A 17,226-nucleotide genomic window follows, 5' to 3' on the forward strand; every position below is an offset into this window, starting at 1 on the left:
AAAGAAAGAAAGAAAGAAAGAAAGAAAGAGGAAGGAAGGAAGAAAGAATGAACTTCCAACATTATGTTGAATAGGAGTGGTGAGAGAGGGCATCCCTGTCTTGTCCCAGTTTTCAAAGGGAATGCTTCCAGTTTCTGCCCATTCAGTATGATATTGGCTGTGGGTCTGTCATAGATAGCTCTTATTATTTTGAGATACATCCCATCAATACCTAATTTATTGAGAGTTTTTAGCATGAAGGGTTGTTGAATTTTGTCAAAGGCCTTTTCTGCATCTATTGAGATAATCATGTGGTTTTTGTCTTTGGTTCTGTTTATATGCTGGATTACATTTATTGATTTGTGTATGTTGAACCAGCCTTGCATCCCAGGGATGAAGCCCACCAGGGCAATCAGGCAGGAGAAGGAAATAAAGGGTATTCAATTAGGAAAAGAGGAAGTCAAACTGTCCCTGTTTGCAGATGACATGATTGTATATCTAGAAAACCCCATTGTCTCAGCCCAAAATCTCCCAAAGCTGATAAGCAACTTCAGCAAAGTCTCACGATACAAAATCAATGTACAAAAATCACAAGCATTCTTATACACCAATAACAGACAAACAGAGAGCCAAATCATGAGTGAACTCCCATTCACAATTGCTTCAAAGAGAATAAAATACCTAGGAATCCAACTTATAAGGGACGTGAAGGACCTCTTCAAGGAGAACTACAAACCACTGCTCAATGAAATAAAAGAGGATACAAACAAATGGAAGAACATTCCATGCTCATGGGTTGGAAGAATCAATATCGTGAAAATGGCCATACTGCCCAAGGTAATTTATAGATTCAATGCCATCCCCATCAAGCTACCAATGACTTTCTTCACAGAACTGGAAAAAACTACTTTAAAGTTCATATGGAGCCAAAAAAGAGCCCACATCGCCAAGTCAATCCTATGCCAAAAGAACAAAGCTGGAGGCATCATGCTACCTGACTTCAAACTATACTACAAGGCTACAATAACCAAAACAGCATGGTACTGGTACCAAAACAGAGACATAGATCAATGGAACAGAAGAACAGAGCCCTCAGAAATAATGTCACATATCTACAACTATCTGATCTTTGACAAACCTGACAAAAACAAGAAATGGGGAAAGGATTCCCTATTTAATAAATGATGCTGGGAAAACTGGCTAGCCATATGTAGAAAGCTGAAACTGGATCCCTTCCTTACACCTTATACAAAAATTAATTCAAGATGGATTAAAGACTTACATGTTAGACCTAAAACCATAAAAACCCTAGAAGAAAACCTAGGCAATACCATTCAGGACATAGGCGTGGGCAAGGACTTCACGTCTAAAACACCAAAAGCAATGGCAACAAAAGCCAAAATTGACAAATGGGATCTAATTAAACTAAAGAGCTTCTGCACAGCAAAAGAAACTACCATCAGAGTGAACAGGCAACCTACAGAATGGGAGAAAATTTTCACAACCTACTCATCTGACAAAGGGCTAATATCCAGAATCTACAATGAACTCAAACAAATTTACAAGAAAAAAACAAACAACCCCATCAAAAAGTGAGCAAAGGACATGAACAGATACTTCTCAAAAGAAGACATTTATGCAGCCAAAAAACACATGCAAAAATGCTAATCATCACTGGCCATCAGAGAAATGCAAATCAAAACCACAATGAGATACCATCTCACACCAGTTAGAATGGCCATCATTAAAAAGTCAGGAAACAACAGGTGCTGGAGAGGATGTGGAGAAATAGGAACACTTTTACACTGTTGGTGGGACTGTATACTAGTTCAACCATTGTGGAAGTCAGTGTGGCGATTCCTCAGGGATCTAGAACTAGAAATACCATTTGACCCAGCCATCCCATTACTGGGTATATACCCAAAGGACTATAAATCATGCTGCTATAAAGACACATGCACACGTATGTTTATTGCAGCACTATTCACAATAGCAAAGACTTGAAACCAACCCAAATGTCCAACAATGATAGACTGGATTAAGAAAATGTGGCACATATACACCATGGAATACTATGCAGCCATAAAAAATGATGAGTTCATGTCCTTTGTAGGGACATGGATGAAACTGGAAACCATCATTCTCAGTAAACTATCACAAGGACAAAAAACCAAACACTGCATGTTCTCACTCATAGGTGGGAATTGAACAATGAGAACACATGGACACAGGAAGGGGAACATCATACTCCGGGGACTGTTGTGGGGTTGGGGGAGGGGGGAGGGACAGCATTAGGAGATATACCTAATGCTAAATGACGAGTTAATGGGTACAGCACACCAACATGGCACATGGATACATATGTAACAAACCTGTACATTGTGCACATGTACCCTAAAACCTAAAGTATAATAATAATAATAAATAAATAAATGAAAAAGAAAGAAAGAGAGAAAGAAAGAGAGAAAGAAAGAAAGAGAGAAAGAAAGAAAGAAAGAAAGAAAGAAAGAAAGAAAGAAAGAAAGAAAGAAAGAAAAGAAAAGAAAAGAAAAGAAAAGAAAAGAAAAGAAAAGAAAAGAAAGAAAAAGAAAGAAAGTAAGTAAGTTTGGGGACTTAATACAATATGGAAACCATCAATTAGACATGGTTGATGTGGGAGAGAAATGTGTCAAAATGACACTTTTTTTGGACTGAACAACTAGATAGATGGCAATGGAATTTATTAAAACAGGAAATGTATAAGAAGGGGAGCTTTGCAGGAAGAAAAGAGCAAGGGTCCTATTAGAGACAGCAATGATTTGTTCAGTTATAATAGGCTGAGTTTCCATTGGGGGAATATTTAACGCAGAATCTGATGCATAGTAGTCCCTCAACAATTGTTTGCTGAACACGGATTTTCTCTGTTTGTATTTATTTGGGAGGAGGCCTAAGAGGTTTTTTTTCTCCTTCATTATTTTTTTCAAAAATGAAGGCATATCAAAAAGAGAGGTCACACTAGTTAATCACAATTATCTCTAACTAAATAGGAGAAAAACCAGCTAGAGTTGAGAAAAAGATGACATGGGGACAAATAAAAGTCATCCAGCAGGGGTTGGGTGAGATGCCTTTGAGAAAGTGCCCTTGCTAATCATGATTGGGTTTTGTATTAACTAGGTAAGATTAAAAGAAAAAAAAAAAAACCTAAGAAGAATCAAGAACTCAACTGCTCCTCTGTGGAAAACAAGTTTGCCAAAATTACAAAAAGTCATTTCTTTGGTTTTTTTCATAATACCTAAAGAGCAGACAAGCCACATTCTCAAAAGGAAGGGTAATCGTTAAAATGATGGGAAAAATTACTGAATTGGCCATCAGCTGAATTCTTGAAGGAGAAAGAGGAGAAAGGAAATATGTGATCTTCGGCCAAAAAGTCAGGAACTACTTTATAAAGGTGTCTTGAATTCCAAGCAATAAAAACAACTCAGTTTTGACATAATGAAAAGAATCATTTTACATATCTCAAGGTAAATATTTGTCAGTGTATATGTTGAAGACATTTCACTCCAAGGAGAAAAAAATAATTATTTTTTAATTTCCTCCAAATGTAGAATTTTTCCCAGGTTCATCCACCAATCCATAGGTATTACGTTAAAAAGGCACAGTCCTGCATTTACCAAGCCTGTAATTGAAAAATGATTTCATTATTAAGCTGTGGTTTATTCCAAGCCTTCTGGATAATCTTGATGAGTATTGCACTTGTTGCTTAACTCTGGAGATTTTGTAATAAAAGTTTAATGAGTTACTTATTATTAGAATGTTTATAGCCATTATTTTAAGGTGAACAATAATGACGTAAAGTTTGTACGCATTTGGTTTAAAATGTATTCAACTCACATATCAGTTAATGCTACAGTGATTTTTAAAAACTCTCTTATCAGTACATGTGTCTAAAGGCAATGCAGCTAAACCTCAGCTTTACTGGGGCTGTGGTTAAGAACGAAACTAAGGAAGGATTTCTCACTTGAATCATGTCAAAGCCGGATGCTGGCATTTCAGAATTTGAACAAGAATTGCTTTTATAATGGCATTTTGAACAGATTTCACAAGAGGATACATATAAAGCAAGAGGACAAAAAGTTGAAATTAAGTCTTGAAGGCACTGAATATTCATTTCTATTTAAAAGCTAACCAGATATTCTATTAATGATCACAAATATTAAGGAAACATATGAAAATAAATCTAATTTATCTGATTTCTGTCTACTGAAATGCTATGGAAACCAAAGGTCAACCACATCTCTAAAAAATATCTTACCCCTGCAGAAACTGCCTACAAGTTTTTCAGATAGAAACAAAATTTTCCAGAAATTATGATGTAATGATTCAAACACAAAAGCTTTCAAGTTACAGAAATAAATGGAAAGTATATATATATCTACTGAATCTGTATAAAACTTACACTCAGAAGAATAACATAGTTACCTGTCTTTATTGAAATAAATTTAACTTAGATTCTTTAATCAGACTATAACTTCTAATTCTTAGATGTTGCCAAATGGATTTTATGAAAAATATGGCTGAAACGAGTGACTAATTTTCATAACCATTTTGTGCCTCTGTTTTGATGCACAAATTACTCATTAAATCATTTGAATATAAAGAACCATAACATAATTCAGTGATGAGTACAGTGCTTACATTCTGGAAGTATGTATAATTAAAGCAGGGTTATCAAAAGAGAGGGAAAATATATTAGAAGAACATAGCACAAAATGAAAATAAAACCAAATTAACTCATAGCCACAAAGTAGAGAAAGCAAATGTTTTCCTCCAATCCTCCAACTCCCCACCCCAAAAAAGATAAAATGCAATAAACATGTCATATGATTATGCTTGTTTGCTAATGCCACATGCTACATATGGTCATAGACAATGTTTCCAAATGTTAACTATAAAATCATATCTTCTTCCTTTAGTATTTTTTCAAATCAATACTATTCTTTGACCATATATTAGGTTGGGTTCCCTCCTATCATGCTATACCTTTAAGCAATACATTGCTTGCATTAAGAAGTGAGATTGTAAAGGAAGTTTAATCTTAAAAAGCTGTTGAAAACATATGGTAACAAATATAATTTGCTTATTTTGTGGCTGCTTAAACAATCTCTTCTTTACACAGCTGCAATATATAAATGCGTTAACTCAAAATATATTCTTACCTCCCATCCGTAACTGGGGTCTTTCAGGTTTGACCTCTGCTCTCCCACATAAGGCCCAAACTTTTCACCTACTTCGATCTTCCTTTTGGTCCATATTCCTAGTCCTGCTCCAGGCATATTTGACTCTCGAAGTTCAAACTCAGCAGGAATGGGGATATCATCAGGGATGTAGATGGGGGCTTTGTAAGGAGAACCCTCCTTTGGAGTGAATGCTTCACTGGATGTGGCAGGAGAGCATGGCTCTTGAATATTGAGGGAGGGAGTGCTGGCTACTCCATCTGCATCTGGCATGTCTTCCAAAGGTATTTCAGGGTAGGTGCCATATACACACTCATTGTCTGTGAATAAATAAGAACTTCATGAATTCCTTCTGATATTGAAGAGACAAAATTCCACAGGGGTAGCCACCTTATTATGTTGTCCTTTGAAGGCTAAATAGGAAAGACCATTGTTACGATGTGCCTTCATTAAAATCTTTATTATTCACAGGCCAGGGAGAGGCTAGAGATTACGGCCTCTGTGGTTTATCTGTGGTGAATCCATAAATCAAATGAGCTAATCCTCAATTGTCAATACTTGCATGGGCTAGTTCAATTCATTATCCATCTGGGAAACAATCAGCAACTTCATTATTGGTCTGACTAAAGTACAGACAAGAAGCAAACATGTGTGTAACTACAACCCCCAAACAATTCCAAATTGGGAGCTGACAGGATTCTAAATTATGTTAGAAAGTTTTGTCATGCAATGTTATCTTGGAATAAATGCAGGAGAGTCATCAAAAATTCCAAAGGCTGCCATGTGCAACAAGGCTTAAATGTGTGTGGCAGGATTATTTGTTGGAATATTACTTTGTGTTTTTTCTTTCTCTATATTTCCTTTCCAATTTTGAACATGTCACCAAGCCCTTGGTATTTCCTTGCCTCAGTAATTTATGCAGAGCAGAAAGTTAAAGTTACCTGAAGCCAGTGATGCCTCTGGATATTCGTAAAAGCTAAAATCGTTAAAGAAATTAGGTAAATTTTCCAGCAGGGAAAGAGAGAGGAAGGGTCCCTTGACATGGACCAGAAAGACAGAGAATTTCCTCCAGACTGAGAAATGAGGGAGATCAGAAAAGCTTTGTATGGGGCACTGCTCATCTTTACGGAACAGCACCTGGGGAGGTGGCAAGACCTTTGAGCAGACAGCAGGGTTGCGTAGCTAAGAGTTAGGACACTGAGCACTGAGGCCCTGAGGACCCCCAAGGCAGCACGGCGCCACACTTGAAGTAAACGAGTGGACCATGGGAGACCTTAAGACCTCTATGAAACTTGTGTGGGGATTTTATGAAACCAGTCAAAGGGGATTTCAGTTGTCTTAGAGCAAATGAATACATGTTTCTTGTCTGCTAGGATTACAAATTGAAAGTCATATCTGATTTGTTTGACTCATAGAACTTCAAGGAAAGAACTAAGAAAAACAGATGAAAATTACAAAGAAACAGACTTCAATCGAGCTAGTCAAAGGTTAATAATTTGAAAAATTAGCTGAGTGTGGTGGTATGCACCTGTAGTCCCAGCTACTTGAGAGGCTGAGGCGGGAGGATTGCTTGAGCTCGAGAAGGCTGCAATGAGCTATGATTGTGTCACTGCACACCAGCCTGGCAAGAGAGGGAAAGCCCATATCAAAAAAAAAAAAAAAGAAAAAAAAAACAAAAACAAAAACAGAAGGTAAAATGGGTTGCCTCCAGCCCCATGATCAGGGTTCTACTATAGCCTGGATAACTCCAAGTTAAGGATGATGCATCATCCTTAACTCGTGCATCAAGTTGGTGATTAAACTAGGTGACTTTAAGACCCTAACAACCCTGCAGTTCTATAAATTAAAGTCTTCTAAGAGACTTTTCTGGGCTAGAATATAGAAGACCTTCATTATTCAGATTCATTATTGTAACAAACTATAACACTCATTAGCAATTGCCCATCAAGTAATGACTCCTGTCTCTTAAAGTTTTGTAAAGTGTAAAGTGACAGTACATGCAAAAGTAATGTTTAATGAGGTGCTTGGTTCTTGGTTCAAACACTGAGATAATGCCATTTAAACCAAGCACATAACTGAATTCCAGAACCCAACCCTATACCTATGGGACATAGGTTCTCAACATACAAGCTCATTATCATTCAAGTTCAGCATGTCCAAAATCTTGTACCTTATCATCTGCCCTCAAATTGAGTCTCTTGTCCACTTTCCTTTTTCTGCTATGAATACCATCTTTCTCTTAATTATTCATGTTTGAGGCTTTAAAATAACATAGCCATTTTCTCTCCTTTGTCTTCTAAACTGTTTAGTCACTAAATGCTATTTGTTCTTCTTGCAAGATTCTAACCTTCATCCAACTCTTTCAAATCCACATTTTCATACCTAAACATTTTCATAGTCCTTTAAATGGGTCTCAGCCTCCAGCTTCTTTCCACTATCCATCAACACTGAGCCTGTTTAACACTGCTGAGTTTACCTTCCTGGCAGATCTATTTTCCTGTTTGACAGCCTTCAATAATCTCCAGTGTCTGCAGGTAAAGTATAAACCTCTTAGGCTTGGACTAAAAACTCGGTCGTTTTGAAACCATCCTTCCTTTCCATCTGATTCTCAATGCTCCTCAAAGGGAACCCCCAAGCTAGAGTATACTTATTACTCTCTTCTGAGCTCAGTGAGCATTTCTTCTTCAGTTCTTCCTGCCTGGCACTCCTCTCTCTGCTCCTCTGCCCAACAAACTTCTAGTCATCCTCCTGAGTCAAATTCCAGCTGGTCCTATCACCATCCCATTTAACACTAGTATTCTTTTCCTTGAATTATTACACAATTTTATCCCTCAGTTTGGCAATCAAATACCATGCATTGCTGCTTATGGTTTAATGTGTATGATTGTTTCATTCCCAACTGGGAAATAGGTCCATGATGGGAAACACTAGGACTCTCACTTTTTCAGAATTGTCCAAGTGATCTGCATATAGGTGTTTAATGGACACTTGTTAAATACGTAATTAATTTAACATATAATTTTATTAAACTATGAATCCAAATCAATACTTTTTTTTACCAAATATAGGAAACTTTTGATCCTACAAAGCACCTTTAAACCTACAGAAATAGAACATGATGAATTGTCAACTTTTCTCCAAACCCAACATCAAAGGAAACAATTTTAATAATTCTCCAAAGAAATATTATCAGAGAAGTATACTTTAAGGTCCAAACATACTCAACAAAGTCCATCTAATTTTAGCCTTCAGGGAGATTTTGCACTTCAACCTAACATTTAAAAGCTCACTAATGGTCTTAGTACAGGTAAAAACCTATAAAAACATCTCTTCAGAACTGTAACATTCAACTACTGTAAATGCAAAGTTATTTTACACATTCTTAAAGAGATTTCTCCCCCATTGTTAGAATTTTGTTTTTCTTGAGAAATATAAATTGTAAAACATTGTGTACTCTATAAATGTGTCCATGCAAGCAGGAGGAAACCAAAAGGCACCAAAATAAATAGAACAATATTCCTACAGTAATTATCTATTAAAGATCAGTAAAATTTCCCCTACTTCCTCATACAGTCAAATCAGTCATACTTTCAGTTTCATGAAAGTGATCTTTAAAAAAGGATAGAGGCTGGGTGTGGTGACTCACGCCTGTAACCCTAGCACTTTGGGAGGCGGAGGCAGGAGGATTGCCTGAGCTCAAGAGTTCGAGACCAGCCTGGGCAACATGACGAAACCTCATCTCTACTAAAAATACAAAAAATTTGCCAGGCATAGTGGTGCATGCCTGTACTCCCAGCCACTCCGGGGACTGAGGCACAAGAATTGCTTGAGCCCAGGAGGCAGAGGTTGCAGTGAGCCGAGATCACCTTCTTGCACTCCAGCCTGGGCAAAAAAAGCATAGAGACAAGCCCATCTGTGCCCTCCCACTGGCATAGCTTATCCCGTGACCTCTGAATTACCCACAAACTCTCCCAATGCATAATCTAAGCGAGTGCATTTAGATTTCAGTTCCTGTGGAGACAAAATACACGTGTGTGCCCAGGCAGCTGCACAGAAGAATTTTAATTTAAAGCCTGAATGCAATTCTGCTTACAATGACAAAAATGTACAATTAAACCTAAAGAACAACTTATATAGGTCAAGCAAATTCACAAGAAGAACTCACGGACCTATTCATCCACATGCAAGCACTAAATATATATGCAAGCGCAGGCAATGTGTTTTCAAGCCACTTTTAATCTAGTATCATCCAAATTAAATATTAAAAAGGCTGTGATGACAAAAGTGAAAATATTAAACTGCTGAGTTTTACGTATCAAAACATGCAACAATATTTCAATGTAATCTAGCATTATGAAATTTTCAACAGCAAATGCAGTTTATCACACCACATTGAATATCTGCGTAAACCAAAATAAACTAATGCCTCCATATACATTACTAAAGAACTATCCAAAAAGCTGCTAAAACATTTCATTTAAATGATAAATTACTTCAATTATCATATTGCCATTAAATCTCTGTTATCGGGGAAAAATTGGTAGATCCTTTCCCTCAGCTATAACTATAGTTAATTAAAGCATTTCTCAGATATCACACTGACAGATTGGGCACATTTACAATAGGTAAGTATCAGGTAAGAAGTGCCATATATATCAGTGGTCCCATAAAGATAAATAACGCTTGTAACTTCTTGGAGCTGAGCTGTCTGCTACTGTAATTTGCTTCATGCATCCTTTAGGCATGTCATTAGCTGAGTGAGGAAAGAAAGACAAGCATATTGTTGGATTTGAGACAAATGATTTGGTAAATTGCTCTTGGAAGTCAACCTCTTCAATTCAAATTTTAAGTGTTCTAATTTCCTCAGAGACCAAGGGAAAGGCCACATTTTGATTAGATTATATTTATTTATATGTGTCTTTGAATAACTACCATAGGTTTCCACTTGAGAAGTATTCCATTCTGAAAACATATCAGAACCTTCAAAGAGAAGAAACTGCAGAAATAATACCAATAATAGTAACTTCCATAGATGTATCCACATTTTCTCATTTTAATGCTCAAAACAATCCATTGAGAAAATGATGATAAGAATAATCTTCCATTTTGCAGATGTAGGACCTGATATTCAATCTATCCAAAGTCAGCTGAGACTAGCTGGGTGTCCAAACCCAGTCCTCCCTCTAACTCTTAGGCAACTTGTTTTTTGATCTTTAAAGATATGCTTTAAAGTTCGTTTGTTCTATCAAAATTGTAGCCATAATGTGTGAATACTTTGGTTTTTTACTTTTTCACTGGATTATAGTTTATTATAAACATTTCCTTATGTATATTTTACTATTTTCTAAAACTACGTTTAATTGCTGTATAATATTCCATTATATGAATCCACAATAGCTGAACTACTTCCATGGATTTTATTTATGTTGCTTCTAATTTTCTGATACCATAAATATCATGAAAATGAGCCTTCCTTAACTTAAATTTTTATTTTCATCCATTTCAATTTCCTTAGGTTAGATTCCTATCAGAAAACTTAGTGGGTATTGACAGATTGCTTTTCAGAAAGTGTATAGCAATTTACACTTCTACCAATTATACTGGCATTTATTATTATGTCTTGTTTTTAATGAAGAAAATTATATATCTGTTACTGCTTAATTCACATATCAGTTGATTACAGAAACTAAATATTCTTATTTGTCATTCAAACTTCTTTATTTGCAAATTGTTCATTGTTTTTGTCCACTTTTAATTAAGCTTTTATGTCTCTCTTATTAATGATAAATAAATTAGCCCTTGGATATTGTATTTTAAATTTTCCTAGTAGACAATTTGCCATTTGGTATTTCGATTTTTTTTAACTTTTATGGAACTAAGTCTATATTTCCTTTGTGATTTTTACATTTTTCTTACAAAGTCCTTACCTACAGAAGGGAAAAACAGATTCCCTTGAATTTTATTTGAGTCTCATAGTTGCTTTTCTACCAACCTTAGATTACCAATGAGTGATTTACTGCTGAGTGAAAAGCAGAAAAAAAAAATGATTTCATTTATTTGAGCGCCTGTGAACAGCAGGCTAGAAAAAAATGCCATTTCACTCGTAATTCTTCGGTTCTTATTTGCAAGGCTGGCCTAAATGCCTTCTCTTTTTGCGGGTTTTATATAACTCACCATTTGTTTCTTTTGGCCTTTCTGCCTAGTTTAACTGCAAATCTGGTCAGATGCCATTCAAAATCCTGAGTTTCACCGTTAATGCCCATCATAATACTTATCACTCAGCATTATCGTTACTGATAGTAACACGAATAATTTTTCTCTCTACTCTTCACATTAGTTCACTGATAGAAAATATTCAGCAACTAAAAAGTTTAATATTTATTAAGAGCATATATACATACTTTGACTATAAAGTAAGACTGATTTCTGTAGTTATTAAGAAGTTAATTATTTATACTCAACTGTACACATATATGCATATAATACACACATCCATGTGTATTTGCAACCTGTGTGTAGGGGTGTGTGTGTGTAATAGCTCCCTAATCTTAAAAATAGGCTGAGACAGAAACATGATTTGAGATCTCAGGCAGGCTGGTTGAGATCATAACTACATGAAACAACTGCCAAGAGGAGCTCAACTAGGGAATTGAACAGATTAGGTAACTCAGAAATTTAGACATTTCCCCCCATTATGTTCCTCATTGCAGTTTTGTAATAAAAACATGAGCAAACTTCAAAGGAAGCTCTGTAGTAAAGGTTAATTGCTACTAAAGAAGAGGGTGGGCCCAAGCGCCAGTACTTTGTGCCCAACTCGCAAGCAGACAGGAAGGATTACACGTGGCTGAGAGCGGAGGATGTGTGCCCTGCTCTAGGAGGAGAGCAGGCTCGGCCAAACCTCAAAGCCCCACTAGGGACCTCCTGGTAGGACGTGAGCACATGAGCACAAGTCCATGAGCTGATGCCTGCTAACAGTGCAGCAGGGAAGGGAGGGGGAAGACATCAATTTCCTCACAAAATTAAAACCGGACATGCTCTTCTTCCCTTGTTAGGACAATTCCAGAGCAGTTACAGAGGCATGTTTGTGAGAAAGCAGAGGACTTCGGGAGCCAGCTCTTCTGCACCAGCAACACAGTGAATAAACACGTGCTGGGCTTGGGGAAAAGAGTGGAGCTCAACTAATGCCAGATGCACAAACAGAACAAAGAAGGAGGCTATGAACTGGCCAGCAAAATCTTCTATGAGAATGGCCCCAAGATAATGAAATTTAAGATCCCAACGAAACGAAGAAAGGAAACTAGTAAAAGTAGGGAAAATGAATTTCCAGAAAAACTGACTTAAACAAGCTGTGAAGGACTGTAGCAAGGGTGCAGAATTACAGGCTTAGAAAACAGAGACATGGAATAGAATGGGAACTGCTGATGGACATAGTCTTTAGCATGTCCTGCTCCAGAGGGGAGTGAGAAGAAAAGAGACTTAAATGGAGTGTTTGGACACTGGACTGAATCTGCAGAACCCGTGTCTCTAGACACCATTATGTTTGGAAATAATCTATCAACATGGCTTGGCACTGGAATTTTTTTAATGACCTTCTAAGCTTCCTTGCACTTTTAGTATTTGCTACTTCATTGTACTATGCTATTCCATGTCTTCCGTACAGAACTTTCCCTCCAGTGTTTCCTAAAAATATTTCATTTAAGAGCTGTCAAAAAGACTCAGAATGGAAGTATTGGGGGCAAGACAGCAAGGGAGATGGCAAAGAATGTGATATGGATGGAAAATAAGGGACTAAATTGATAAGCAAACTTTTATTTTTCTCCTGGTATTGTGGCATACTGTTGCATGTCCTGTGGCTTTTAATTCTGGTTAAGAGATTTTCCACTCCTCTAGGAATTTCACAGACATTTCACTAAATAAGTATGATTTGGGAATTAAACTAGTAGCTCCTGAGCTATTAAAAAATGGGCTTCGCCTCTTCCAAAACTTTCTCTTCAGAGATGGAACTAAGCTTTGTCAAAAGGTAATGGAAAGAAATTGCTAGAAAATTCACACTTGAGGTACCAGTAAAGCCATTTGGTATCTAGTTACTGAATCTAAAACAGCTAACGCAAAGACATTAAAGTTCTGTGAGTACTATTCCAAAGGAAAACACAAGCTGGTTAATGTTTGGCTTATTCTGTTGTTAAGGAGCCACCGTCACCAATATCCACTGGAATGACCAGGTAAGAAGAGACTTATCACATATCAGATAGATAGCTTTTCTTTTACATTTTAACTATGTGCCTCGACTTTCTTTTGCCAGTACAAATTTTTAAGAAACTTTTGGCAACCTCTGATGGACCTGATGGGTTTTTTTTTTCCATAAGCTTTCTATGTCCCCAAAGTGATTTTCCTTCAGATTCATTTAGAGGAAAGTAGAACCGTCCTGAATTCATACTGCAGCAGACTGGGTGGTTACTCCTCAGGCAATCTGAAATGACCAGAGTACAGCCTTTCAGTATTCCAGCCATATCTACAGTAATTATTTGCCAGCGTATCTAAAAGAAGGCAGGCATTTCCTGTTGCACACAAATGGGACATTCTTATCTAAATTACTGTTTAAACAGGTATTTAAGAAAAGACTATCACAGTCAGGAATTTACTGATGACGGAACACATTAGTTTAGGGCTGGACACATTAGTTGAGGACTAACCATTGTCAAGAAAGGAAGTATATCAGCATCAGGAAGGTATAGAGAATATTTTACAACTCCCATATGGGTCAAGATGGAGGATTGTAAACTATGCCATTTGCATTTGGAGAAAGCAGGAGGGTCACAAGTCCTGGCATGGAGTTGTGCTTGCGTCAATATGTTGTTGAACCCTGGAGTAACCTTGAGAGGCAGAGCCTGAGAGTCGTAGCTGCTTGGGATCTCTGTTTCCCTATACATAAAATAAGCATATTGGACAAGTTCATCCCCAGGTCCATTCCTCTCAAGCAATCCCAGTTCTACATAGTAAAAACCAGAAGGTGGTCAAAATTTGGTGTACCAAAAGCTTTTAAAATGTATTTCCTGGAAAGACACTCTGAGAATTGCTTTGGTCTCTCCCAACATGTAACCTAGGAGAGACTGTGCTCTGGCTGCCTAACCTTGCTCTAACCAGTGAAACTGGAATTTATTCCCAGTAGAGGCTTATAAAACTGGGCTGTTATTCTCACATTAAGTAGACTGCCCTCTGGTGAGGACTGTGGTTTATGTGTGGGCAGAACGTGTGGTTTACTACCTCTAATTTGTTTATGTTGTTGATGGTGGTTTCAGAAGAAAGCTGCACCCCTTCACATGCTAAAGAGTGACCGGATTTACTTCCTTTAAAAAAAAGTGTTTAAAGGTGGGCAGAGACATGAGGGAGCATTAATGTGCCATTGCTAATGGAGGAACAACTGGGATCCCTGTGACCACAGCTCTGCTTCATTCAGCTCTGCATGTGAAATGAGAGCCCCAACTTGTTTATTATAATTACCTAAGTGTGGCTTGGTGGCTTTTGGCAGAGATCCTTCTTGCCTCCAAAGGAGAGACCAAAACTCAGGAGCTACACGCTAAAGGAAGGAGGATGGTGTGCACTCTGTAGCAAGGAGGCTATAATTCTAATATATTCTGGGTGAAAATATTCAAAACAACCCCTAAAAGATGAAGATCAAAAAGTAAATGAGATTGAGATCTACCTTCTACCACATGGCAAACAGAGACAGGCATGCAGGAGAACTGGATAAACAGTGTAAATGTAAGTTCAAATTCATTTTCACAGCTGACTTGATGCAGACCCTTCCCTATTACCACAAAACAGAAGGGCTTTCTTACAGCCAGGAGTCTTACATAAAGAAAAGAAAATAATTATGCATGTCTGGCAGAAGAGGGAGTTGTAGCAATGGCTTGCTGGTAAAAAGGAATATGAACGAGTAGTAGAACACTAACTTAACCACACTCTTGGTTTGATAAGAAGCAGAGAGTGCCCAGAAGATTGAAATTTTGTTAGAGTCTCAAAATGTTTTATTTGAAAATGAGCAATGGTCTTTTTTCTCACAAGGTTTGGTAACTAAAAGACAACAATACTTTCTCATCTTAAAGTGATTCTGTGGAAAAAATTCCTTGATTTAGCTAATTTTAGCTTGAACTCTACCCCATTGCAAGCACAGTATCTTCAGTGTTAAACAAGTTTAGATGTTGCTAAGGAGTGCAATTTTCTGCCCCCATTCTAAGCTCTAAAGGCCCCCATATTGAGTTTCCCAATACCACATCATATTAAATATAAAATCATTCAAAACCACAGAGATGAAGAGAATGTCATTGAAAAACATAAAGGAAGGTTTTTGCTTTTTTGAAGTATGAGAAAACATTATATATTTTGATTAAAAATGTTTGCAGAAAAATATGAACAGATGTGCTATGTGTTTGTGTATACATACACCAAATAGCACTTATAATTTGAGAGGGGGTAATTTCAACATTGCTAAGTGGTAACACAAGCTAGGTATTTAAGGGAATGATATAATATGACAACTTCATAGACTACCAAACTATGTATGGTCTCTGGAAATTGTCATTATCAACATGTACAATAACTAGTAGCATTAGGTGGTCTGTACAGTATCCTTCATGTCTAATTGAGTCACACAGTCTAAGACACTTGATGGGCACCAGGCACTGCCTTCTAATGGGAACTGACTTTCAAAAAAAAATGCATTCAGGACCTCTTCTATATAAATTACTATCGTTTGCAGCAAGAGAGGATTATAAATGTTTGCTGGCAAAAACTAAATTTATTTACAAACTGGGTCTAATTTATTTATGGCTGCAGTACAATCGGCTTTTGTTGAAATATTTATGTTATCTGTACTTCTGCCTCACTAAACTCTACCACAATCATAAACACTGTTGAAAAATTATTTGCAGTTAGCAGGATTTAAGCTACCCATTATATCACCAGCTAGTGCCAGTAACCTTTTGCACTGCTTGATAAAGTTTCCTTCGTGGAATAAATATACATTTGACTTTCAAAATCTTTGGTGGGCTCCATACTATGAAAACTGAAGGATTAAACAGATGTCACAGACTTCACTAGTTTTGTGTGAATGCTTCAATTGCACATTCCAACTGAAATTTTGTGGACAGACTAGAAAAGTGCACAGATTTAAATCCTTTTCTAGCATTAAAAGAGGAATTCGATGATTGAAGTGTTGAGGTGATAATCTTTGCCAAAGATGCTACTGCTCAGACTTGAATTCATTTACCCATTCCAAAACATTTATTCAATAAATACCACGTTGTGCCTGGAGCTGTGCAAGTTGGTAAGGATAGAAATAGAGTTGAATAAGATAAAATGTCTGCCCTCGAGTAGTTTAAAGTTCAGTAGTGAAGACATAGATGGTAACGTATATGACAATGAAATAAAATAAGGCCTAAGATGAGGTTAGGAAAAGTGCTGAGCGTTAAAAGAGTTGAATATAAGTAGTTCTGCAATTGGGCAGGCCAGTCTCGTAGAACCTCTATCCCTAGGTTCGCTAGAGCTATATATGTATTACATCTTTAAAGAAACCTCTTATTTTGATTATTGGTGGAAAAGCAGTTGCCATTCACATTTATTTCTGAGTATCACTAAGCTCTTCATAGTAATGTGAGCATCACTATGAATATTTTGGGGGGATTATCTACCCTCACTGATGCTTCCAAATAACTCATAAAATGATGAAACATTGCGACAGGTTCTAAAATGGCATGCCCACATTTCCATTACAAAGTAAGCCAAGAGAAAACAGCATAGAGCAGTGGGTAGTTCCCATGTCAACTAAATATGTATTTCTGCTTGATCTGCTTCACTGAAAAGAGCCCAGAAGTTCTATTGTGAATCAGGTAGGACTGCTGTGATACCAGTGAAACTCCCACCAGCCTACAAATGATCCAAACCACAATATTTATCTTCCAGCTAGAATTGAAAGTTATTCCAAAATAACCAGAGATAGTCCTGATGGATCTCAGAACAGTGATGTATTCAAATG

General features: G+C 37.0%; 1 protein-coding gene across 1 annotated transcript in view; it reads right to left on the bottom strand.

Moving 5' to 3' along the window:
• The window catches only part of MECOM (MDS1 and EVI1 complex locus), a 581,310-nt gene that overhangs the window by 298,377 nt on the left and 265,707 nt on the right, over positions 1-17,226 (bottom strand). Inside the window, exon 2 of the mRNA XM_030822789.1 lies at positions 5,175-5,512. Coding sequence (XP_030678649.1) covers positions 5,175-5,512 — 338 coding nt within the window. The remainder of the gene's footprint in view (positions 1-5,174; positions 5,513-17,226) is intronic.

Source organism: Nomascus leucogenys, chromosome 11, assembly GCF_006542625.1.
Source record: "Nomascus leucogenys isolate Asia chromosome 11, Asia_NLE_v1, whole genome shotgun sequence".
In the NCBI taxonomy this organism is placed as follows: Eukaryota; Metazoa; Chordata; class Mammalia; order Primates; family Hylobatidae; genus Nomascus; species Nomascus leucogenys.